The 25,056-nt window shown below is 38.8% G+C and overlaps 1 protein-coding gene across 3 annotated transcripts; it reads right to left on the bottom strand.

Annotated features, from left to right (window-relative positions):
- Positions 1–10,749: 10,749 nt before the first annotated feature.
- Positions 10,750–23,638, bottom strand: LOC121528209 (NHL repeat-containing protein 3-like). Of its 3 annotated transcripts, none has more exons than XM_041815509.1 (4): positions 23,623–23,638; positions 23,006–23,517; positions 20,109–20,311; positions 10,750–17,452 (listed from the first exon to the last, which is right to left on the bottom strand). In XM_041815509.1, exons 2-4 carry the CDS (start codon positions 23,262–23,264, stop codon positions 16,853–16,855), a joined length of 1,062 nt encoding a protein of 353 aa, XP_041671443.1. In that variant the 5' UTR covers positions 23,265–23,517; positions 23,623–23,638; the 3' UTR covers positions 10,750–16,852. The 3 variants fall into 3 exon arrangements, with proteins under 3 accessions (XP_041671443.1, XP_041671445.1, XP_041671444.1); XM_041815511.1 differs by having other exon boundaries at positions 23,006–23,334; positions 23,411–23,634; XM_041815510.1 differs by having other exon boundaries at positions 23,006–23,314; positions 23,411–23,634.
- Between the last annotated feature and the right edge of the window lie 1,418 nt (positions 23,639–25,056).

The raw sequence follows: 25,056 nt of genomic DNA, 5'->3' as shown, positions 1-25,056 counted from the left end.
GCTCAAATTGTCTTTAGAAAAAATTTTAATTGACTAGAATCAGTCATTTCGTTGTCAGAAAGTGAGCTAGAAGTGTAGAGCAGGCTATGATGGGGATCTTACAGCATTTACTCTAAAAACTTTCGTCTGTAAAAACCCATTGTAAGGAAATAAAACTAAAACGGTTTTCAATTACTCAGTTTGTTGAGATAAAATCTTAAAAAGACAAAAGAAAAAGCAAACAGGGCAGTCGGAATAACGTTGATTTCAGATCCAAACCAGGTAGCTTTGTAACCACGCCTATTGATGAGACTCTGGAATTTTATGATTGGCTGCTGCCCGACCGGCCCCTCAGAATTTTTCTGATTGGTCGGCTGTGAACCAGTTGACACAGCACAGATGCAGCTCACATGGCAGACCTGTGTTGTTCTTCAGATTGGGTAACCAGGCGGCACGTGGACGCCAACGCTCTGCTTGGAATCTCAATGAGGCATTCACGTACTGTCGGATAAAGGATATTCCTTCACGATTTAAAGCAATGTCATAGAGTTAATGACCTTTAAATCATCCAATTTATGGTTAATCTTAGTAAAAAATATATTTGCACTTAAGATTAAAGATACATATACATCTGTCAAAACAGAAACATAAATTCTATCATTTTTGACAAGTTAAATAAAACAATTACACACAAGATGCACATATTTTGATGGAACATTATTGTCGTTAATGTTCCATTATAAATCCGTTTTTCTTTGATTACATTTAAACTACCTATAGTTCAGCAGCATGTATGCAAAAGCTTTCTCCAACAGTCCTTGAATGTACCAAGAAAACAGCCGTTGTTTTGAATGTGAAGGAGTTTGTAGTCTGTTTTTGCAGTTTTAATTGTTTACCCAGCTTTGTGCTCATATATCCTCACATTTCTTGTTTTATCAACCCAATTTAAAGCAAAATTAGAGTGTTCTTTTATAAAATAGACTTCTTTAGGTAGTATTACATACTATTTATTTAAATAGAAGAACAACGATTTATGGGCTGTTTGGCATTGGGTAGAGATGTTTTTTTTCTTATTGGAGGTGTGATGTCCAAGAAAAATGCATGCAGAATCTGCCGTAACATCCAAAAACATGAAAACATGAAGCTTTAACACTGCAGGACAGAGTGTACTCTCAGCAGGTTGGGGGGCTGCCAGAGTGGAGGAGGTTTAATCCAATCAGACTTCATTCATGAGGGTTTTACAGATGTGACGTCAGCAGGGAGCAGGCTCAGGCTGCTTTCACAGAGGAAAACAAACCTGCAGCTGCAGTCTTCAAATCTTATCTGTGTCCGAACAAATTTCCTGAAAATCTCCTTAGGGGCAGACGGGGTACAAGAATGTCATACCCAAGTAAAGGTACTGAATGTACTTTGAGTATAATTTACTCAAGCAGAAGTTAAATTACTGCTCTAGATGTATCTACACAAGTTAAAGTGAAAGTAGTTCATTCGAAGTTTATTCAAAGTACCAAATACTGAGTAAGGGTACAACTGAAAGTAAAATATGGTCAAATAAACAAATATTAAACCAATAATTGGCAGATTTCATCATGAATTGAAGACATCCAGGGGTAGGTTCTAACTAATTAAATTTACAGACTACATTTGCTCATATTATTGTTATAAATCCTTTTTAAGTATCCTTTAATATCCGTAATTTTAATTCAAGTAATCTATATTTCTGGGGGAAGTATTGTACTTTACTATATTTCACATGGCATCTATCTCCAGGAATGCCACATGATGCAAAATTTATGAAAAAACAAACAAACTGAAATATCTCATTGAATATTATTCAGACATTTTGCAACTGTACTTGAAAAATTAGCTCAGGTTCCTCGCATTTGTCTTGATCTTTGCCAAGATGTTTCTACAACTTGATTGGAGTCCACCTGTGGTAAATTAAACTGATTAGACATGATTTGGAAAGGCACACACCTCTCTATAGAAGGCCTCACAGCTGCCAAGCCATGAGGTCAAAGGACCTGCCTGCAGAGCTCTGAAACAGGATTGTTGCAAAGCACAGATCTGGAGAGGGCTTCAAAAAAATCTGCTGCACTGAAGGTTCCCAAGAGCACAGTGGCCTCCATAATTCTCAAATGGAAGAAGTTTGGCACATCCAGGACTCTTCCAAGAGATGGTTGTCTGGCAAAGGTGTGCAATCAGGTAAGAAGGGCCTTAGTAAGAGAGGTGACCAAGAACCTGATGATTACTCTGACTGAGCTCCAGAGATCCTGTGTGGAGATAGGACAAAGTTCAAGAAGGACAACCATCACCGCAGCCCTCCACCAGTTTGGGCTTTATGGCAGAACAGCTAGATGGAAGCCTCTCCTCAATGCAAAACACATGAAAGCTCTCTTGGCTTTCAAATTGAGTTTTTTTTGCTAACTCCAATCAGGCTTTCATTTGTTTTACACCTAGGCAAGGCTTCCATCTAACCACTCTTAGCTCAATTTAGCTGAAGACCAGCTCTGGGAAGAGTCCTGGTTGTGCCAAATTTCTTTCATTTGAGCTCTGCAGGCAGTTCCTTTGACCTCCCGGTAGAAACATCTCAGTAACGATCCACAGAAACGGGAGGAACTGGAGCTAAATTTTAAATGTTGCAGATGGTCTGAACACTTTTTTCAATGTGATCATTCAGTTTTTAAGTTTTCATAAAGTTGCAAAGATTTCTAAAATTCTGTTTTCAATTTGTCATGATGGGTTATTTAGTGTAGATCAGCGAGAAAAAAATAATTTAAAGGAATTAGGCATCAGGCTAATTTAAAACAAAGCAAAAGGGGTCTGAATACTTTCTGAATACGCTGTATGATATTGGCATTGTGACAACCTTAATAGAATCGACATACACTCCCACATGTGACAGCAGTGCTACAGAAGAGTGCTTTAGTTTGCTTCAGCATTCAGCTGTGAGAAAAGGTGTTATATTAGCAATGACATCCATGTAAGCAGTTCCAATCTATCAAAATGTTTGCACTGAAACACTTTTTTCCACACAGAGCCACACAAAGATAGACGTTTTGGATTGGGATGCTATTTAAAAAGAAAAGGTGATATATCACACAGCCATTGAAATAAAAAACTTTGGGGAACAGAAGACTCACTGGTCTACAGGTGTTTTATTTGCTGGAGGCTTGTCTAAATGTGTTCAACCCCATCAGGTTATCGCAATTGATCAGTATGACATTAATCTATTATTGTATTGATGCAGTCACATGCTAAACTCAATCCAGGAACAAACTCAAGTTTCATGGTCAGAGTGAGCAAAAAGTGTAATCTTTAACGTGATATGAGCTCCACCTAGTGGACATGGTGTAGCATCACTTTACATGGAGGATGATCATTTCTAATCATTTATTTCAAATCAGTTTATGTACATTTTTTGGTCTATTCTTGAAATACTCTCCATAGAAGACATTTAGGGTAACACATGTCTGAAATTACATCACTGTCAGGGCGGGACTGGTAATCTGGCATACCTGCCATTTTTTGGTGGGTATGATTTGTGCACATTTTTTTCCTAATTACTGGCCAACAGAACAGACACAGTGGCCTGTTGTTTATGTATTTTTCTTTTTGATGAGAGGTGACTCGGCCAGCAGAGGTGCAGACAACAGGCAAAGAGCAGGAGAAGCTGGTTAGTGAGTTAGGTCTGTAGAATAGCATAAATGTTATTAGAATATGGGTTCCCTTTATAAAGATTTATTCAAGAATTGGTAGATATGGTGCATACAGTTCTGTCATTTTTGAACAGTTGTGAGGGGCCAATTTGAGAAAGTCCAGCGCTGATCGCTGTCATGGCAGCAGAGTACAACAACAGTTTGATTTCAGTCCTCCTGTTGAATCAAAGGTACAGTGAAGAAAAAAAACATGGTTCAGTTATTGGTAAGTACAGTTATAAAGCCACACATAGATACTGATTAGATATTATTTACTCTGATTATAATAAGTGATAACTAGGGCCCGAGCACAGAGGGTGGGATGACCCAATTGAAATGGAAGGAATTATCATTATTTTTCTGACTCTGCAGCTTGTTTTGGGGGCCTTAACATGCCCCGAACACACCAAACTTTCCCTAAGATTATGCCCCCAGTGGAAATAGGTATCTGGTGATGGAATTTTACAAATATATCCCGAAAGAGTCCCAAAATATGAGGTGAGCTTCGGGCCCAGCTCGAAGTTCATTTAGAAAAGAAGAGTGGGGCTTCATGGTTGACATATTTAGTAATAGCCAATTAAATGTTCAGCATTTAGTTGTTATGAAAAAGGCACTCAGAATAGTCCACTGACAATCCGTACATTAGATTAAAACTCGTTAGAGCTGGCAAAAACTACATCATAGCGGTGCTGGAGGAGGAGTGTTTGCCTGCTGGTGCCTTGCACTGATGGGCACTGCTTGTTGGGGCAGTAGAGGAGGATAGGACGTGACTCCACTCTCGCCTATCTCTCACTGTTGGAGCCCCATAGGAGCATAGACTGCCCTCGCATTGGTGGCCCGTCACCGGCATATTTTGACGGCTCTCCAGACCAGCATCTGAGCAGGGGTGTAGCTAGGGATTTTTGGCCCCCAGAAAGAATATTACACAGTCCCCCCTTGACTGGCTAGCCAAGCAACAAATGTTGCAGTGTTTTTTACAAATATATATGCAATTTTATGTAGTTCTGAAGCATAATTGTCCCATTTGTGAGCAATATTTTTCCTCTGGTTAAACTGAATTTACTTGCATTATTTCACAGCACTGGACTATACCATTTGGATATATTTAAGGGAGGAGCACAGGCCCCCTGGTTTTTATTTAATTCTGTTTGATACAAATTTCAGTCTGTTGACCAATTCATGTTGTTGCATTTGATTTAATAATGGGACTAATCTCTAAGAAAAAATAGAAAAAACACACTTCATGTCAGGCTCCTCAAGGGCCCCTCCCTGGGTAATCAGTACCCCCCCCGTGCTACACCCCAGATCCGAGAGCGGCCTACTGCCGTGCTCCGGAGGCTGTGATTGGTGTAGACATGTGAAGAACCCACCTGAAAAGTATAATGGTAAAAATATTTTTAGGCTTTACTATGTCTCTGTACGATAGGTATATCAAATCATGGTGACAAGAAAAGCGGTGGAAAGCTGTGTTTAATGTCCCACGTTAGGTAACCAGGTTAACTAGCCACCAGGAAAACAGCCTAATTTAGAAAGCTAGAGTTAGGCAAATAGTCTTTGTATCTGCAAACAGATAATGAATAACAAATAAACATCATATTAACTTGGAGAAACAAAACTTCATCAACTAATAGATGGCGTTAAGAAATTGTTGTAAAATTTTTGGTAATTCTTTGTTTTGTTTTGTTTCTAATTACACCTTTGACTGTGTGGATGCTAATAAAATTCTGCAAATAAAGTTTTCTCCATATTAGAATTTGATATCCTGTAACAGGTTAAAAAAGCCCCTTTAAAAGCCATCAAAACCACTTTTTTTATCCTTCAATATGTGTGGTAAAATAAACGTGCATTTTATGACGTTAGGCTTTGATTTTGGAGAATTTGAATTAGCAGTTTTTCCAGTTCGTCACCAAATGTTAAACATTGTCTCATATTCAGCTTGAAGGGGAAATGCTTTCCATTTAATGTTATCCAAAGATGTTGCTCATTATTGACATATTCAAGGCTGTGATGAAGTATGTAAAAAAATTGTGTTTTACATCTAAAAGAATCAGGGTTTGTGGACTTAAACTGGCATTTATGGCATTTCGTATTGATCAGGTCTGATCTTGTTGAAAAAAATGCAAAAAAGTTGTAATGATTTTTTTTAAGCAAATTTATCTACTACAATAAATGACATCCATGTGTGGTCCTGAGTGTAACAATGTATGGAAATCTTAAGTTAAAAACGAAATACATAAAATCAAAGTTGTTACCCATTACTGGCCTATTCAAGGCTGTGATAATCCCATTTAATAAAAGCCAACTTGCATTAAGTTTGTAAAATGATTTAATTTTTTTTTTTTTTTTTTTTTTTTTGTTTCTTCATTACAAACATTGGGGTTTTTATTTTGTTTTATTCAACTGGCATTTAAAGGGTTAAATTCCTTCAAAATTGATTAATATTCTATATTTATGACCAGGTCTGATCTTGATTGAAAAATTAAAGCAAAAAAGTTGGAAAAAAATTAATGTGTGTATATTTTTTTATTGTTAATTATTTTAAAAACTAGTGCAATAATTTCTATCACACCAGCTGATGGTTAATGCTTATGTAGAACTGCACTGATGCTATGTGTACAATACAAATAAAAAAATAAATATTTGAACTGTTTATTTCTTTTAATTTTGATGAATATGTCTTACACACACAAAAAAAAAATCTGTAATTTAAAAAACTAGACTAGTATGAAACAGCTTAACAGTGGTGTCACACTACTCAGCTGCAAAGGCTTCCTGAGCCTTTAAATGTCTCTCAGTCTGGATTAGTCTCCTGTAGGCCAGTAGGCCATCACACTGATGAAGAGTCAATAGTCACAGATTCACTCTGGTGACCAATCAACAGTCACAGATTCACTCTGATGACCAATCAACAGTCACAGAGTCACTCTAATGACCAATCAACAGTCACAGTAACTCTGGTGATCACTCAACAATCACAGAGTTACTCTGATGACCACTCTTCAGTCACAGAGTCACTGTGATGACCACTCAACAGCCACAGTTACTCTTAAGATCACTCAACAGACACATAGTCACTTTGATGCCCACTTAACAGTCACAGAGTTACTCTGATGACCACTCTTCAGTCACAGAGTCACTGTGATGACCACTCAACAGCCACAGTTACTTTGAAGATCACTCAACAGACACATAGTCACTTTGATGCCCACTTAACAGTCACAGAGTTACTCTGATGATCACTCAACGGTCACAGAGTTACTCTGATGATCACTCAACAGTCACAGAGTTACTCTGATGATCTCTTAACAGTCACAGAGTCACTGTGATGATCACTTAACAGTCACAGAGCTACTCTTATGGCCACTCAACAGTCACAGAGCTACTCTGATGATCACTCAGCAGTCACAGAGTTACTCTGAAGATCACTCAAAAGACACATAGTCACTTTGATGACCACTCAACAGTCACAGAGTCACTGTGATGATCACTTAACAGTCATAGAGCTACCCTGATGAGTCATCAGAGTTACTCTGTGATGGTGAGATGAAGCCTTATGAATCATTGAACCTGCCCATCCAACTGGTTCACTCATGTACTGAAGCTTCATGGTGCTTCATTTGCTCAACTGCACCATCAAGTGGAAAATAAATGTCAAACAGACAGAATTTTTATGATGACACCATGGCTTTGGTGAGATGAAGATTTGAAGTGCATAAATGAATAAACACAATGAATGATGTTTGTAATGTCAGTACATAAACTATGAATGTATTAATATTGTCTCTTTCTTCATGATAAAATGGCGGGTTCAAAAGGGAAAGTAGTAACAAATTGTGGTGAGTGTTGTGATCCGACTATGCTTGTTTTACTACGTTTGAAATAGTGCTTGTGTTACTAGGTTTGAGACTGTGCTTGTGGTACTAGGTTTGGGACTGTGCTTGTGGTACAAGGTTTGAAACTGTGCTTGTGGTACTAGGTTTGGGACTGTGCTTGTGGTACTAGGTTTGAGACTGTGCTTGTTTTACTAGGTCTGGGACTGTGCTTGTGGTACTAGGTTTGGGGCAGTGCTTGTGGTACTAGGTTTGGCACTGTGCTTGTGATACTACGTTTGAGACTGTGCTTGTGGTACTAGGTTTGGGACTGTGCTTGTGGTACTAGGTTTGAGACTGTGCTTGTTTTACTAGGTCTGGGACTGTGCTTGTGGTACTAGGTTTGGGGCAGTGCTTGTGGTACTAGGTTTGGGACTGTGCTTGTGGTACTAGGTTTGAAACTGTGCTTGTGGTACTAGGTTTGGGACTGTGCTTGTGGTACTAGGTTTGAGACTGTGCTTGTTTTACTAGGTCTGGGACTGTGCTTGTGGTACTAGGTTTGGGGCAGTGCTTGTGGTACTAGGTTTGGCACTGTGCTTGTGATACTACGTTTGAGACTGTGCTTGTGGTACTAGGTTTGGGACTGTGCTTGTGGTACTAGGTTTGGGACTGTGCTTGTGGTACTAGGTTTGGGACTGTGCTTGTGGTACTAGGTTTGGGACTCTGCTTGTGGTACTAGGTTTGGGACTGTGGTTGTGGTACTAGGTTTGGCTGCGCTTGTGGTACTAGGTTTGGGACTGTGCTTGTGGTACTAGGTTTGGCACTGTGCTTGTGGTACTGTGCTTGTGGTACTAGGTTTGGGACTGTGCTTGTGGTACTGTGGTTGTGGTACTAGGTTTGGGACTCTGCTTGTGGTACTAGGTTTGGGACTGCGCTTGTGGTACTAGGTTTGGGACTGCGCTTGTGGTACTAGGTTTGGGACTGTGCTTGTGGTACTAGGTTTGGGACTGCGCTTGTGGTACTAGGTTTGGGACTGTGCTTGTGGTACTAGGTTTGGGACTGTGCTTGTGGTACTAGGTTTGGGACTGCGCTTGTGGTACTAGGTTTGGGACTGTGCTTGTGGTACTAGGTTTGGGACTCTGCTTGTGGTACTAGGTTTGGGACTGTGCTGGGACTGTGCAGCATTAAGAAAATCTCATACCCCCAAATTTGATTTAAAATCTTTAAGGTTCCAAAACCAAACTTAACGTTTCCCAACCACAAACGTTTCACTTTTTTAAATAAACCTTACAATATTTCTGACAACAAAGGCACTGAAATCTTTTTTCAAACCCAACATGATAGATTTATTCACAAAAGTAAGCAAAAATATGAAATGATCGCACTTCGCTAGCTTAAACTTACTGTTAGCCTAGCTTGCTAGCTTAGAATGAACACATACCTCTCCAGATGTCCTTGGTGAAAAGGGACCAACGTTGATCTCAGCTTGTATTTATATAAATTACATATAAATATATATTTTTGTATCACATTTTATACATTAAGGAGTTTTTGGCAACTGATAATCCACTGTAGGGCTTTTTTTATTATTTATCTGCCTGTGTTAAAAACATTTTTAAGTAATTTATTGATCATTTTAATTAGATAGAGTTCCCATAAAAGTGTGTATCAAACATGATACAATAGGCATTAAGGGGTTAATATTAAGGCTCAATTTCTGGTAACTCTATCCACTTAAAAAAAATTATATCAAAGAATAAAACATCAAAATCATGACTTGTTAATGAATTTTCAAATGAAAGTAGAAATATGAGACACCCGACAAGTTATTAATAAACGTTGTTTCAGAACTAATTATTATAATTGTAACCCAAAGGCTCTGCTGCCTGCTATATGTGGCTGGGTAAGAGTCCTCAATAATTATCCACACCAACATGTTTCATCTTGTGCATCTCATTGGTGATGGCAAGCATTTCGATATCTCACCATTTTCACAGGAAGTTGCCAGGATTCTCATATAACAGATCTGATTTCATTCAAATTTCGCATGAATGCTCAAGGTCCACCCCTCGACATAAAGGTTCGTTTTATGGTTTTGTGCTACGTACTTGAGGCTAGAATGTTCAATCTTCATTGAATTTACAGCGTAAATATCAGTCCTGCCCGGATCACATCTACATATAAGCATCTTGTTTTGCCATACTGCCACCTAGTGTTGACAGACAGTAATACTTCATATACAAAGTGCAATTTCTCATTATTTTTTTCAATATAATGACAGTCCTGGGAGGATCTGCATGGTCTCTCTGCTGTGTTTACCAAAACACCTACGTTTGGCACTCACCCCAGCATGCACAGGAGTGTGAGAGCCCCTCAGTGCTGCCCTAGTTTCTGGTTGTTTTCTCTGGTTCTTGACCTCTTTATCTTACATCCTTAGAGTTACAAAAGCACCAAACAGAGATAGGCTTACCTTTAACCTCGAGAAGGGGAGACTTTAACCTCACTGTAATCAGCCTCTGAAGTGTGAGTATCCACATGAGGCATGAAAAGCAAAAGAATCCCAATGAATAAACATGTTCACAGCCTTGTTTAAGAAATAAATTATGCAGAGTTGTCAACAAATCCATGCAATAACGGGTGTGGCTGAAAAAAGCAACAGTTGGCAAGTTGAAGGAGTTTGCAGTCCATGAGCTTCAAATCACCTCCTCTGCAATCACCAATGGTCTGTCCATTTTTAATATCTATTGCCATGGTCCCAGCCATCACCATGGCCAACCATCCATCCATCCATCCATGCACTTATCCCGTTGGGGATCGTGGGGAGCTGGAGCCTATCCCAGCTGTACACCCTGGACAGGTCGCCAGTTAATCAGATACTATGGCCAACCCTTGTTAAGATTTCTAGACTGCCCAAATATAATCCTATATTCTCCTCTTCCTCGCATTCCAGTATGATTTGAATATTGATGGCTGATTGCTGTTTGCAGTGTATTAAAATACAGCAGTGGTTGATGGCAGCTGCAATTGCAGTTGTGACTGTATTTGTTTCAGCATTTTACACGGGCACACAGCCTTCTTTTCATCCGAAATTGCCCCTTATACCCTGGATAAACTGTACATATAATCTATGTATTGAATGCATGTATATATTGAAAGATGTGTGTTAGTAGTATATCATGACAGTATAATTACTCTTTTTCATCATGGATAGTGACATAAAAACTCATGAGAAATGAGACACAAGAAACTGCCATGATGAAATCTTTTTAATCTTTATTTATTCATCTTTAGATTCCCAACCAGCATGAAAAAAAATAGCATGTCAAAATGATGCCACATAATAATAAATCTTTCTAACTACATCTTCTTGGACAAATAAACACACTGTTTAATGCCCACTAAACACATACGTACTGCACTTCATTAACCCACAAAAAGTACATTTGAACAGGTCAAATCACCATCTTGTGTTAATTAGAGAAAATCCTGAACACTAATGTGCAAAGAAATGCATTTTTATATACAAAGGAAAGATGATAAATAAAGTAAACAGGTCTATTTCAACTCATGCTTTATATTTTTCAAGTAAAGTTGAGCACAGACAGAAAAGACCTTGATATAAAGATGTGGAATAGATTAAAGTAGAAAAAGAAAATACAGAACTATAATCACATTGTTGTCTGACTCTGACATTTTCAACACACAAGTATAAAATCATCAAGGAGTTGAAGATTTGTTGTTTTGTTCATCTATGATGCAGGACGATTTAGGCCTCTAGCATGGCCCAATTTCCTACGTTTCCCATAATGCAATAGCAGTTTATGTCGGGTTGCCCCACATTCTTTTACACCCTTGCCACGAAAACTCAAATCTTACAAGTGGATTTGTCTAATTTCTAGTCCAAAATTTCCTGTTATATGCTATATAAGCCACATTCACCTGAAAATCCACATAATCATCTTAATTCAAGATATTATGAGAAATAATGAGGCCTGGATTACTTAAATGCAAAATTCAAATATCTGCCATTCAAGCCAAAAAACTGTAATTTAGAGTCTTAAAATGACACGTCTACATTTTAAAAAAGACCTATTTCATGACATGAAGGTTAAATGGACTTGCCCCCATGGCATTCATTTATGCGACTCCACTGGCGATAGCCACTCAGGGTAAAGGAGGAACTGATACAATTTTGGAAGCAGTAGGTCAAAGGTCTTGAGCCTCATGTTCAGTCCTACCTTGTGAACTCAGTATCTCAAGAACATTTCAGGCATTTTCTTCAAACTTTGCATAAATGTCAAGTCTGACTGAAGGATGAACTTATTAGATTTTAGATTCAAAATGTTGAGGTCGTTGGGCCTTATGTTCATTCCTGTCTTGTTACAGAATATCTCAAGAATGCTTTAAACAAGTGACCTCTCCAACTCGAAGAGCAAGAGCAGCATTAAGCAATGCATGCATCGGTTTTTGTGGTCACTGTGCCACAAAAAACTCACTTGGGTTCATCTGTACTCCCTTCCATCCAGGTCATTAATCATAGGAACGTTTTGAGGATATTTTTTCAGACTTTGCATAAATGTCCACTCTGACTTCAGGATAAACTGATTAGATTTTGGGCGAACAGAGTCCCTGCAACCTTAAACCTTGTTCACACAACAATTAAAGAATGCATTAAGGGATTTTTGTGAAATTTGGCAGAAACCTACGCTCATACTTGAACTGATCAGATTTTGGAGGTCAACGGTTGCTGAGGCCTTACATACTGTGACGTTGTTGTGATCTTGTACCATATCATAGCCTCTACATTCTTTATGTATAGGAGCACATGTAAGAAATGTAGGTCTCTTTTTTTATGCTCTAGAGTCTAGACTAATGTAAACATAAAGAGAGCACTCACAATAGTCACGAAGATTGTAGAGGTAAATAACCACCTGGTGCTAGTTCTAGTTGTGTTTTATACCTTGAACTAACATCTTTAGCTGACCTTTTGAGATGAATGTGGCTTAAGATATATCTAAATATTTCTGACTTGAGTTATTGCAGTGTTTTTTCTGTGGACTGTTGTCTTTGTATTTAGCTTAAACACAGCTGACAAAGTTCCTGTAGAGTCGCACAACACGTCATTAATCAGGTCTTGAGATGAGGAGCTTTGTGTGCCAAACTGGACCGAACAATCTAGATTTAAACTGTGATTAAGGACAAGTAAGCTCTGAAAACAAAAGTCTCTTGTCTCTTTATAATAGCTTAACTATAAGAATTTGTTCTGTGCAGGTGCAAAAATATTTTGATCCTTAACATGGGATGATCCTTGTTCAAGGAAACCACTCACCAATGTGGCGACAGAGCTACTGGAAAAGCAATTTTACAATAAATCACATTAATAGAATGAAAACAGCTGATTTGGCAACAGAACTCAGAAAGATTACAGAGAGAAACTATACACAGGTTCAAAGCAGAAATAATTGATCAATCATACATTAACTACATTTATCCTCTGCATTTAGAAGTGCTTCAGCAACAAAGTGCAAAAACAATCCAGCTCCAGCTTTCTTCATACTTCCATATATTTTTTAACATAAATGTCTTTCAAAGTTGGCAAAAAGCACAATAATAAAACAGCCAAGAAAGCTCTGGCCTGGAGCTGTTTCTGCATCTTTTTTTTCAAGGAATCCTTGATTTTTTTCAAGCAGTGCAGAATAAAATAAGCACAAATGGCACACTACTTCACAAACAGGCCACAAGAATGAAAAGCTCATCACCAAAATGCATCATTTACAATGTTTTATACTGATTATTATGTACCGGTAAGAAAAAAACCCTTATATCTGTAGAAGTGGTTTGGACTAACTGAGCTGCATTAAAAAAAAAAAAAAGATAAAGTAGCTGGGTTTTAAAAAGCCAAATATTTCCCACCAACATGTGACAGATTCAGACTCATAATCATATCATCACATATGTATATGATACATATCATCACATCACATGATATATTCGTTTATTCTATCAATATAACTTTAATATATCAATATAATTTTTCTTCTCACAACAGCGCATGCTCACTTAGGAAGCTCTGTCACAAAAAGTAACATTTATTTATAATATATAAAATAACATTTATAAACTGATGGTCTTTTAGAAGCTCTGATGCTCTGACATCAAAAGTAGGGATTTCTACATGCTGTTTCAGTATCGACCTATTTAATTTGACGTCCATTTGCCTGTTTGTGAATGTGATGAACACTTTGATGGATTTTCCTCACAAAAGTCAAAGGTCAAGGTCACTGGGCCTTATGTTCACCCCTTTTAAAGAACTTGATAGTTTGAAAACACTTGGTGGAATTTTCTCCAAGCCTTGCAAAAAAGTTCCATCCGACCCTAGGGTGAACTGATATGATTTTGGAGGTCAAGGGTCAAAAATGAAGGTCATCAGGCCCTATGTTTATCCCTTGTGAGTGAACATGAGATCCCTGTTGGGGATTTTCTTTAAACCACAAATGTCTAATTACTCAAGGCTAAACTGGAATTATTTTGAAAGTCAAAAAACACCCCAAGCCCTTCTCCTTGATCCTCTGCTCTACTTTCACTATTTAACAATTGTAAACCTCATGGAGGCATGAAACTGCCAAGTGGTAGCTGTAGTTTTATCGCATTTTAACACAATGAGTTTTACTGTCCATAATAGGGGTACACGTTTTTAATGCAGGTCTTTAATTGAATGTTGTTAACAGGGGTATGAAAATTATGAACCAAACTATGAGTCTGCATGCATCAGTAATCAATATCTTACTACTATAATTGGCGACATGTCTGTGTTGCTTTGCAGGTGGGCTGAGTAATGCACTGCACATAGGCGCCGGTGCGCAGAGACACTAAGACATTCTGCAGTTATCTGGGTGAAAAACACCCCTTTCCATGCAAATTGGCCTTACTGCAATAAGCATCCAATGATGTGGATGGTAACAGCACAGCATAAATACAGAAAAGATTAACACACTGTCTTTGAGAGCTGATGGGAGTGTGCTGCAGCTTTTACTCAAACTTTCCAGAGATCAGGAAACAATGTCACCTCTGTATGACTGTAAATAAAGTTGGAAAATAATTCTTTGGCATTGCTATAACCAGGAGTTAAATCAGTCTGAGACTCCCAGCTGCTTTCTTATCCATGTGTGGCACAGTTATGCATGACAAGGATGTGGTTGTTTTCTTAGGGTTTCCTTCATTCAGAGAGGAAACTTATCAAAGTGGTGCTTAAGTGAACATATCCATATTGCTTTTAATTAAACATACTGTCTGTTGTTCTGAATATTTAATATCAATTGTCAGAATCTGTATGGGATGTGGGTGGGATTTGACCCACCTACTGTGGGTGTGGGCTGGAGTGGATGGTACGTGCTGCAGGAGGGGACAGTAGCCAGGAATCCAGTGGGAGCAGGTGGGTGTAGTATTAAACAAATGGCCCGGGTTTAAGTCCAGCCTGGGGTTCCTTCCTGTATGCCTCACTTCCACCCTCTCATTCCTGTGTCTGACTCTATCCACTGTCCTCCTCTATGAATAAAAGCCAAAAATGCCCCCAAAATATATGTTTTTAAGTCTATCTCTCCCTTAACCAGCACAACTCTTTGCAGCATCATGACAAGCGGCACTTCAGCCTCCTGAAACCTCATAACTAATACGCTAGATTTTTAAACATCGCTATGCTACAAGTAAATACAAAAACAGTTTTGATAACTTCTTAGCTACCACAGCAATTTTGGGCAATTCAGTGTTTTAATTGGGCAAAAAGTGCAAGCAAAGTTCTGCACATTCAATTGCATGGTTATGTTTTCTTTTTCTTTTGCATGCAGATCAGTTTAAAATATGATTGAGCATCTTAAGTTTTTTTTATTAGTTACAGCACTTTTTGATACTATATATTGGAGCTATTCACATTGTTTTATATAACTAATGATCATGGATATTTAATTGAAATGCTCAGATAAATTCTCAAGAAATAAGTTTGATATTGCTAGTGTTATTGTTTTGAGTATTTTTAATGCTTCTATTTTGATAGAATCTGTAGTTTAGTGATGTGTATACAGATAGGCAGGTAAGAAAGGGCGAACAGCCTGGAGGGTGGACACTTTTTTTTTTTTACCAAAAAGGCAAGTGACATGCTACAAGATCCCCCTTTGTTTTTAAAGGACAGCTGAATAAACTGAAAAGCCAACCAAGTGGTTGGTTTGATTTTGAGTTTCTGTGTTTGATAAGTGGCAAGAATAAATTGCAGCAACACTATCCATAAAAAAAAAAACAGAAAGTTTTGTTTTACAACAAGAGGCATCAAAATGTATAGGTTTGGCAACCTTAATGATTGCACATATAATTTTGCAAGACTTTGCAAGCAAGTACTTGATCAAATCAACACATTGTGTTTGCCAAGCAGGTTGTGTGCTGATAAAGAATAGGTTATTTGAGTGCACTTTCCTTCAGCCTGGCAGGTGCTCCAACTTTCTTTGAGGTCTAATTATGCACGTGTCAGGATCTGGGTTAGCTGCATGCCATGCCAAACTAGGATTAGGACCCCTCTAAAACCTGGGTGAATGCAGGTTTCAGCCAACTCACTGAAACCAAAACATGGCCTGCATGAGCTGCAAGTTCTGGTGACTTTTTACACAGACAAACCTTTAGTTTACTGCAGCATTTAAAGAAACTAGAGTTATCATGATGCCAGAATTTTAAACTTCAAAATGATACTAGAAAAATGAAATCATATAGAGACCTGTTTTAATAGCACTGCAACAAAAACTGTGGCTCTAGTGAGACAATTTGGGGAACTTTTTAGTTTTCAATTATCAAAAGTTGCAAGCAAAGTCCTGCCCACTGTCTAAACTGAACAGCAGCAACATAATGAGTAAAAAAAATAGATTTGCTACGTATCCATACCACAGTGTTGTCAATGTATTTGTGCAATTTAGACAATGAGTAGGGAAGTCTAGTGGTTATGTCTGCCCAAGCAGCTTGGGTTCAAATCCAGCCTGTGGCTCTTTTCCTGAACTTCATTCCCCTCACATATAAAGGCATAGAAGCTCCAAATTAAAAGAAAAAAGCCCAGAGTATGGAAAAGAACCAAAGAACTTCCTGCAAACAAAATTGCTGGTACTCTGACAACATGGCAAATTTGGAGCCTAAACTGTTGATTCTATGAGATAAAGCATTCAGAGCAGACTTTAGAAATTGCAGCCTTAGATACGATCTGTTAGGGTTTTATGATCGATCATTACATGACTTACATGGACATCCAGGGCCCTTATTTTTGAGTGAAAGGTAAACATACATTTGTGACAAACCATGCCATTTCTACCCTTTAAACAGAGGGTTGCTGAGGTTCTAAAGTAAATTTGCTCCCAGACTGAAGGGGGTGAACTTCTGTGCCTGCTGAGCTCCAATCTCAGCCACAAACAGAGCACCCGTCTTCAAGTCCAGGTCCACCAGGTGTGGCTTCACCTCATCAGCCAGCTGGATCACACTCACCACCCTGCACTGACCAATCTGACCCACCGGCGGGGCGTCCAGCAACGAAATCTGGTTGGTGTTGAGCTGCACAACAACAAAGTACCTCTTATCCGGGGTCAGGCGGACAGAGTACGGTGCATCCTCAGTGAAACAGCTCCCCCATGTGCCCAGCCAGTCCCCGGTGATGGAGTTGAAGACCTGGATCCTCTTGTTTCCCCGGTCAGCCACCCACACCCTCATAGCGGCGTCCACGGTCACGCTGTGTGGGATGTAGAACTGAGCCGGGTTGTGTCCTTTCTCCCCGTGCACCCACAGCACCTCCTGGTCTTTGGACAGCTTGATGAGGCGGTTGTTCATCCCACCGTCACCGTCGACGATGTACATCTCTCCAGAGTCGTGCACGAAGATCTCAGCTGGCTGGTCAAACTGCAGAGGGTTAATCCCAGAGCCCGCCTGCCCTGGTGTCCCAAGAGTCTGACAAGTACAGGAAAAATATCAACAAGTAAGAACTGCATGCACTGTTTGACACATGTGTAATGCTTTGGTTTTTGCTAACTTTAAAACAGTAAAGATGAGCTATACCAAAGCTATGTCAACATCAGTTTTATATTTCTTGGTGTGGCCCTCTGGGAAAAAGTTTGGACAGCCCAGATTTAAAGGACTGGCTCTGATGATGCTGTACGTCACAGTGTCATTTGTGAAGAGGTTCAAGATAATGACAAGATAAAGTCTTGAAAAAATCCAATGTCCGGTGTCTACAAAGTAATGTAAATTAAATAAGAACATGTAATTTAAAATAAGTGACTGCATAAATATTCACCCTCTTCAAGTCCGTATTTAGTAGCTGCATTGTTGGCTGCAATCACAACACTGAGTCTTTGTGGGTAGGCCTCAATCAGGCTTGCACATCTGGACAATTTTACTCCATTCTTTTTTTCAGAACTGCTCAAGCTCTGTCAGGTCACATGGGACTCGGGCGTGAACAGCCCATTTCAAGTCTGACCACAAATTCTCTATTCGACTGAGGTCTGGGGTTTGGACTCGGGCCACTCCAGAACATTCACCTTGTTGTCTTGAAACACACCTACCAGGTCATTGTCTTGCTGAAAAATAAATCTTCTCCCAAGCTGTAGTTCTCTTGCAGACTGAATAAGATTGTCCTCAAGGATTTTCCTATATTTTGCAGAATTCATTTTACCATCTACCTTTACAAGCCTTACAGGGGCCGGCTGCTGAGAAGCATCCCCACAGCATGATGCTACCACCACAGTGTTTCCCAGTGTTGATGGTGTGTTTGTAGTGATGTGCAGTGCTTGGTGTCTTGTCTGATGGCCAAAAAGTACCATTTTGGTCTCATCAGACCAAAGAACTTTCTTCTACTAGTCCAGATTTAATCTGAGTTTCCTTCAACAGTGGCTTTCTCTTTGCCACTCTCCCATAAAGCTTTGACTGGTGAGGAACCCAGGCAGCAGTTGTTGTCTGCGGAGTCCTTCCCATCTCAGCTGCTGAAGCTTGTAATGCCTTCAGAGTAGTCATGTGTTCTTGCACAGTCACTCAGTTTGTGAGGATTGCCTGATCTAGGCAGATTTACATATGTGCCATATTCCTTCCATTTCCTGATGCTGGATTTAACTAAACTCTGGGGATGTTCAGTGCCTTGTAATTACTTTTAAATCCATCCCCTGACTTACACTTTCAATAACCTTTTCTCTAAGCTGCTTGGAGTGTTCTTTTGTCTTCCTGGTGTAATGGTAGCCAGGAATACCTATCAACCAGTGACTGAACCTTCCACACTCAGGTGTCTTTATACTAAAATCACTCAAGACACATTCACTGCACTCAGGTGGTCCCTATTTCACTAATTGTGAGACTACAAGCACTGACTGGTTGGACCTCTGTTGAATTAGGTCAGTCACTTTAAATGTTTAGGAAGTCACTTCCTTTTATTTTAATTGAAATTACTTCATAGAAAACTGTTTTCACTTTGACATTTAAGAGGCGTTGTTTGTAAAAACAAAAAAAGGCAAATTCTATTGCCCATAATCATTTTATATAATCAATAAAAGAGAAAAACGTACAAGGGAGTGAATACTTTTATAGGCACTGTATGTGCATCAAAGATGCAGACTCATTCTTCCCACTAAATTGCAGGCAGCAGCATACATTATGTTCTCTCTGGGGAGGCACACTCTTCCATACTTCAAAGAGCCCTGAGCTAGAGGAGAATATAAAAATACATACATGCTGTAACTCAAATTCTTATAAAGCTGGGACATTCTTTTAAATAAATAAAAACAGGATATGATGATTTGAAAATCAGAAAAACTCAAACTGGATTGAAAAATACAAGACAAAATGCAGAAACTGGGAATGATATCATGCACTGTTGGCAATGATTTGTGCTAACAATTTGTAAACTCTGATGAAGGGTTTGTAAATGAAATGCTTAAAAAGCTTTTATAATAAAAGCTTTTTTAAGCAGTTCTTCCTCTTTATCAACTTTTTTATGCTTGGAGTGCCTGGTTTCTCCCTTTTCATGTAAATTCTATCAAATAGAGTTGAAGTGTTGCCCTTTAATTCGACACCAATTCTTTAATCTACCTGCCGTTACCTGTCTGACTGCACTGTGCCAAGTGTAATGTTTGGACGAGGAGGGATAATGGTATGGGGCTTTTTCCAGGGTTTGGGCTAGGTCTCTTATCTCCATTAAAGGCCAATCTTAATGCATCAGCATACCAAGAAATTTAATGCTATGCTTTAACTTTATGGCAAAGTTTGGGGAAGGCCAAACTGACACAGAAGTCCCTTTTGGTGTGATGGTCAGGCTAATATATATATACTGTATGTTAGCCACATTTTGATACAGAAAGACAGTGATCTCTCTCTTTGGACTTAAAATATGCCTGACAACTGAAGATGACTGGAAAGAAGGTATCATTTTAAAACATGATGATAAAAAAGTATCGTAGCATCAAAAATATAACACCTTGGACCAGAGCATAAAAGCCATGGCAAGCTTTTCTAATCTAAGAACTCGTTTAAAATACTTTAATAGTAAAGATGCTAGTGAAAAGGATCATTACTAGTGAAAAATCAAATAAAAAAATCGAATCCTGGATCTGGCACTCACCTGCAGGAGTTTCCCGGATGGCGAGTACTGTTTGATGCAGTGACCGTACGGGCCGTCTCCCACATCAGTGATCCACACTGTGGGGTTTGAAGAAGCAGCATCTGCTAGAAATATCCCATGAGGCATCTCCAGGGTGGTGGTGTTCCAGGCCATGAGGAAGTCACCGTCCGTGGTGAACACAAGCACCTTTGGTATGTTTTCACCTGTTGGAGAAAGGTAAAAGCATTTACCTTTAGCTTTTTTTTGGCTCCCCCGGTGGACAAAGTTAGACTCAAGACTTTATTTCTCCCAGGAGGGCAGTTTGGTTAAAACCATACAAACAGAAACAAAAACAATCAAAGTCAACAGCAGCATTCAGATAGCTGTACATTATATCGCTTTGATTTTCCTGATCCCTCTGAGGAAAAATCTCATCCTGTTGACGTTCCCTTAACAAACAACAACCCCCTATTGTTGTGTGTGTAGCTCCACCTTTTTGGGACAGATATGTAAGATTGGTACCTCTATGGAAGGGTGCCAAAAAAGTGGGACAGTATGGATCAGTTTTTGGGACTCTTTCCAACTTTTTCTATATGGAAAAGCAAAAAAATGCATGCCGTGCTGTACCGAACTGAACCAGAACGCTCTGTGGAGATGACCTATAGCTGTAAAATTTTGGAAAATAATTCTGTCATCTGTAAGCTGTAAATTTCTTCTTCAGAATCTGACCTTTTGACAGAGGGACAACCCAGGAAATTAAAAGTACTTTTAAATAACACAAACCCTTTCATTAGGGTTTTGGTATAGTGTGTATATTTAGTATACACGTAGATAAATATGTGAATATGTATGTGCACAGATATATATAAATGAGATCACATCTCCAATTCTCTTGGTGGTGTTTGGATTTTTGGACTGATCCCTGCTGTGGTTCTTTTGTTCATGTTTCTGGTGGAGTGTTATTACCTCCACAAAGGAGGTTATGTGATCCGCAGGGTTTGTTAGTTAGGTTGTTAGCAACATAACTCAAAAAGTTATAAACAGATTTTGATGATTTTTTTCAAGAAATGTCACAAATGGCATAAGGAAGAACTGATTAGATTTTGGGACTGATCCGGATCACTGTCTGGATCCAGGAATTTTTTAAAGGATTCTTTACTATTGGGAGATGGGGCTAATGGCGGAGGTCTGCGCTCTCTGAGTGCTTTTCTAGTCCTTCATGTGAGACACACTTGTACCCTGAGCGAAGTTATCCACTTGGTTAGAGTTCCTACCTGTGACCTCAGGTGTTCCTAAAGGACACAGAGCATATTTTTCTTGTGCAGTATGCATGCAGGTTGACCCTTTTCTTTGTTCTTGCCAGAGGAGATGCACCTTACCTCAGATTTTCAGGAGTTACTGCAGCCATGTCACACTGTAAAATATTTAACACTTCAAACATGTAGTTTAGCTATATGTAGTGTGGAGCAATAAAGACACTTTTAAAGCGTTAACTCTATGAGTTTGATCAACAGTGGCAATGTTGCTGTGAATTTAACTTAATTATAGAGGTGTGACTTTACCTGAAAAACCTGGTTGGAGATCTATTCTCTTAGTATTGCCAACAAGGAAAGGTCATATTTTGCTGGACAGCTGCTCAGTAGCTACTCAGTACGTAAAGTTAACTTTAAATTAGATACTTCTAACTTGACTGGGTTTATAGACCAGTACTGTCACTTTTGCACAAGTGCATTTTAACCAGAGTAACTATACCTTTACTTGAGTACAGCAGTTGCACACACTTTTTCCACCTCTGCTTGGCTGTAACAAAACACTGATCCAGACAGCCTTGTCTTTGATTCTTTTATAAGTGAAGAAGCATGAAAACCTCTAACATGCAAAAAAAAAAAAAAAAAAATGCATGATCACTGACAGTTTCAGTAATGCAAAAAAACAAATAAATATATAGACTTCATGCTGCACGTGCTGTTTCCTTTGACCAGGTTTTACCTCATATTGTTCCTAAAATCCATCCTGAGTCACCTTCTGCAGGGATCAGGTTAATCCTGATTATTAGAATCAAAGAAATTCCAGCCCTGCTGTTTTCAACAACACATACTGAAGGATTGATCCAGACAAACCCATTTCCAAGATCTGAACCCATCAGATCAGAATGCTTGTCAATTATTGGCCTCTGATATTGTATTCATGGAAACTAGTGCTTAAAAAATATGCATCTAAGGTTGTGTGCATAAGTTTTAAGCAAAGGTGCTACGGATTCATCTATGGTGCCACAATTTGGGACTGAAGAGGGAGGGGAGGGCATCCAAGGTCAAGCTCAATGGCATCTTTATTGTCTGTGGCCTTTTCACTCCCGGTTAATATGCCCAGAGACCACCAGCGGTTTTCGGGGCCTTGGGCCAGCAGAGAGTCATGGCAACCCTAATACCTGCCCGAATAGCACCCTATGCTTACTTGCCACATCCACCCCTTCCACTTTTTTATTTTCCTAACAGATTATATTCCAGCGCACCTGGTATTATGCAAGGAAACCAGACCATGTCCAGGATTGTGTCAGTCGTTCTTCCTTACTGACCACCTTACTTCTGCCTCACTTTTTGGCCCAAACATGCCTTCAAGTTCTGCACAGTGCTGCAATATGAATCACCATTCAGATGTAAAATGCAGACATACCATTATTGATCCATGAAATGTGTTTTCAGGTCTTTTTTTGCCATGTTGCGCAACCAATCATTGAAAGGACACTCATCAGAATAAAAGAGATTTTCAATTTGATAAACCAAGTATCAAAAAATATAGAAAATATTAACCTTACAGCAAATGCAGATGCCTTAATTATTAAAACGGGGAAAATGCACATTTTTATGCATGATTCTAAGCAGGATATCATGTTAAGACGGAGTAAATTATGTGTTTACCTCTCTGTGCCACATACACCACCCCAGCATACTGGTTGACAGCCACTCCAAACACCTCTCCAGTGAACAGCTCGGAGCTCTTGGGCCAGCTCAGGTCCAGTTTGTAGAGGGGTCTGTCCAGCTGGTGGTCCATTCTGAGGCTGGAGCTGCCGGCCTGCTGCTGGGTGCCGATGGTCCCGTAGAGAACCATCATTAAAAGGAATATCGTGGCCATACTGGAGGCTATCAAACATGTATGGCCTCTCTTCTTCGCAAACATCACTGCTGACTGCTGCTGCGGTCAATGTCCGGGGTCAGCGACGTCGTATCCTTTAATATACAAAGAGCTCCTGAGCAAATATTAAAGTTAGGTCTATTAAGGTGCTGTAAAGTCCAAAATACCAATTCAGAGTCAATTCCACTGACCATAAACAACGCAGACTTCACTTCCTGATCTGTTGTGGAGCCCTAAACGTCAACCAAACAGCACGGCATGTGAGACAAACGAGCATACAGCATTTCTGTTCACAGTACTGCAATAAAACCATCACCGAATTAGCAAGACACATAATACAAGTCCTCAATAATGCTGAAATGATCAGGTTATGATCAACGCGGAGGAGAACGAAAGCTTCCACCTGCCTTTCTCGTCTTCTTCTTCCTCTCCTTTCTACTTCTTCTTTTCTTGATGTTTCTCCCTCTTTGGCATCATTGCGCATTACCGCCACCACCTGGTAATGCAAGGCAAGATCATTCACAGAGCATTAGTCATGAGCAAAAATAAAAGTGATTTAAAAACTGAACATTTGTTAAACCTACTTTAAGGGCTTCAAAAGACGTTAAAAAGTAATAAATAAGGTTGTAAGCCAAAATAAGGGAGTTATTTTAAAAATATTATTTAAAATTTTTTTTAAAATAAAAGCACATGAAATATGCAACGTAAATATGCATTTAGTTTTTGGATTTGTCTTTCGTATTGATGTGACAGATGATAATCATACATCGACCGAAGTATTTTCATTAAACAAATTTACAAGACAATTTTACAACTGACAAAACAAGTTTACATTTTACAAAACAAACTTATACAAAGTCTGAAACAAAATCACAAATTCTTGAACACTTTTAAAAAATATGAAACAAATTTACAAAGTCTGTTATGTAATTACAAAGTCTGAAAATTTTTTTTTACATGAGCCAAAAATATTTGACATTTTAGAAAACAAATTTACAAAACACTTTGACAATTTACCAAACAAATGTTTTGTTTTACAAAACAAACTTGCAATAGTGTAATGCAAATGAAAATATTCTGGAACACACAGAACCTGAAACTAATTTACAGTCTGATACCAAATTAAAAAGCTTGAAACACCGAAAAAGTCTGACACATTTTTGCAAACTGGTCTGAAACACTTTTACAAAAATGGGACAAAAAGTACATTGACCAAAACATGTTTACATTTTAGCAAGCAAATATTTTATTTTTACACTGTATGTTTGCAGAGCTTCAGACTTTGTCATTTGGGATTGGACTTTTTGTAAATTTGTTTCAAGTTTTGTAAACTGAATTTTTTTTTTGTCATTTGGAAAAGTGTTGTGCAAATGTAAAATTGTTTTCTGTAACATAACAATGTTTTGGTTCATTTTAATTTGTTTCAAGCTTTGTGACAGTGTCTCAGACTTTGTTATTTTGCATTAAACTTAGCCATTGAAGGGAGATTTGTCTTACGTATGATTGTTTTGCATATTGTCAAAGTGTGGCTGCACACTTGCCTGTTTAGTTGGGCTGTGGTGTGAAATGTGAATAGAGACAGGATACAATGATTCATCAGCCTAGATGCAATTGAATACAGCTTACAGAAAAGCTATTTACAACCCCAGTTCTAAAAAAGATGGGGCATTTTGTAACATGTTGATAAAAACAAAACATGATGGGAGAGGAATGCTGATGTCTGTCTGAAATACGCAAAGCCCTCCTGTCTGGATGGGAGCATATTTTGGTGCTAAACCTCTATCTACTTCCAGCAATGTCACCAATTGCCCCATATTTGGCGTGAGGGGAAATCTTT

This window comes from Cheilinus undulatus, linkage group 20 (assembly GCF_018320785.1).
Source record: "Cheilinus undulatus linkage group 20, ASM1832078v1, whole genome shotgun sequence".
Classification (NCBI taxonomy): domain Eukaryota; kingdom Metazoa; phylum Chordata; class Actinopteri; order Labriformes; family Labridae; genus Cheilinus; species Cheilinus undulatus.
The sequence above is the reverse complement of the archived record's forward strand: the minus strand, read 5'-3'. Positions and strand labels throughout refer to the sequence as shown.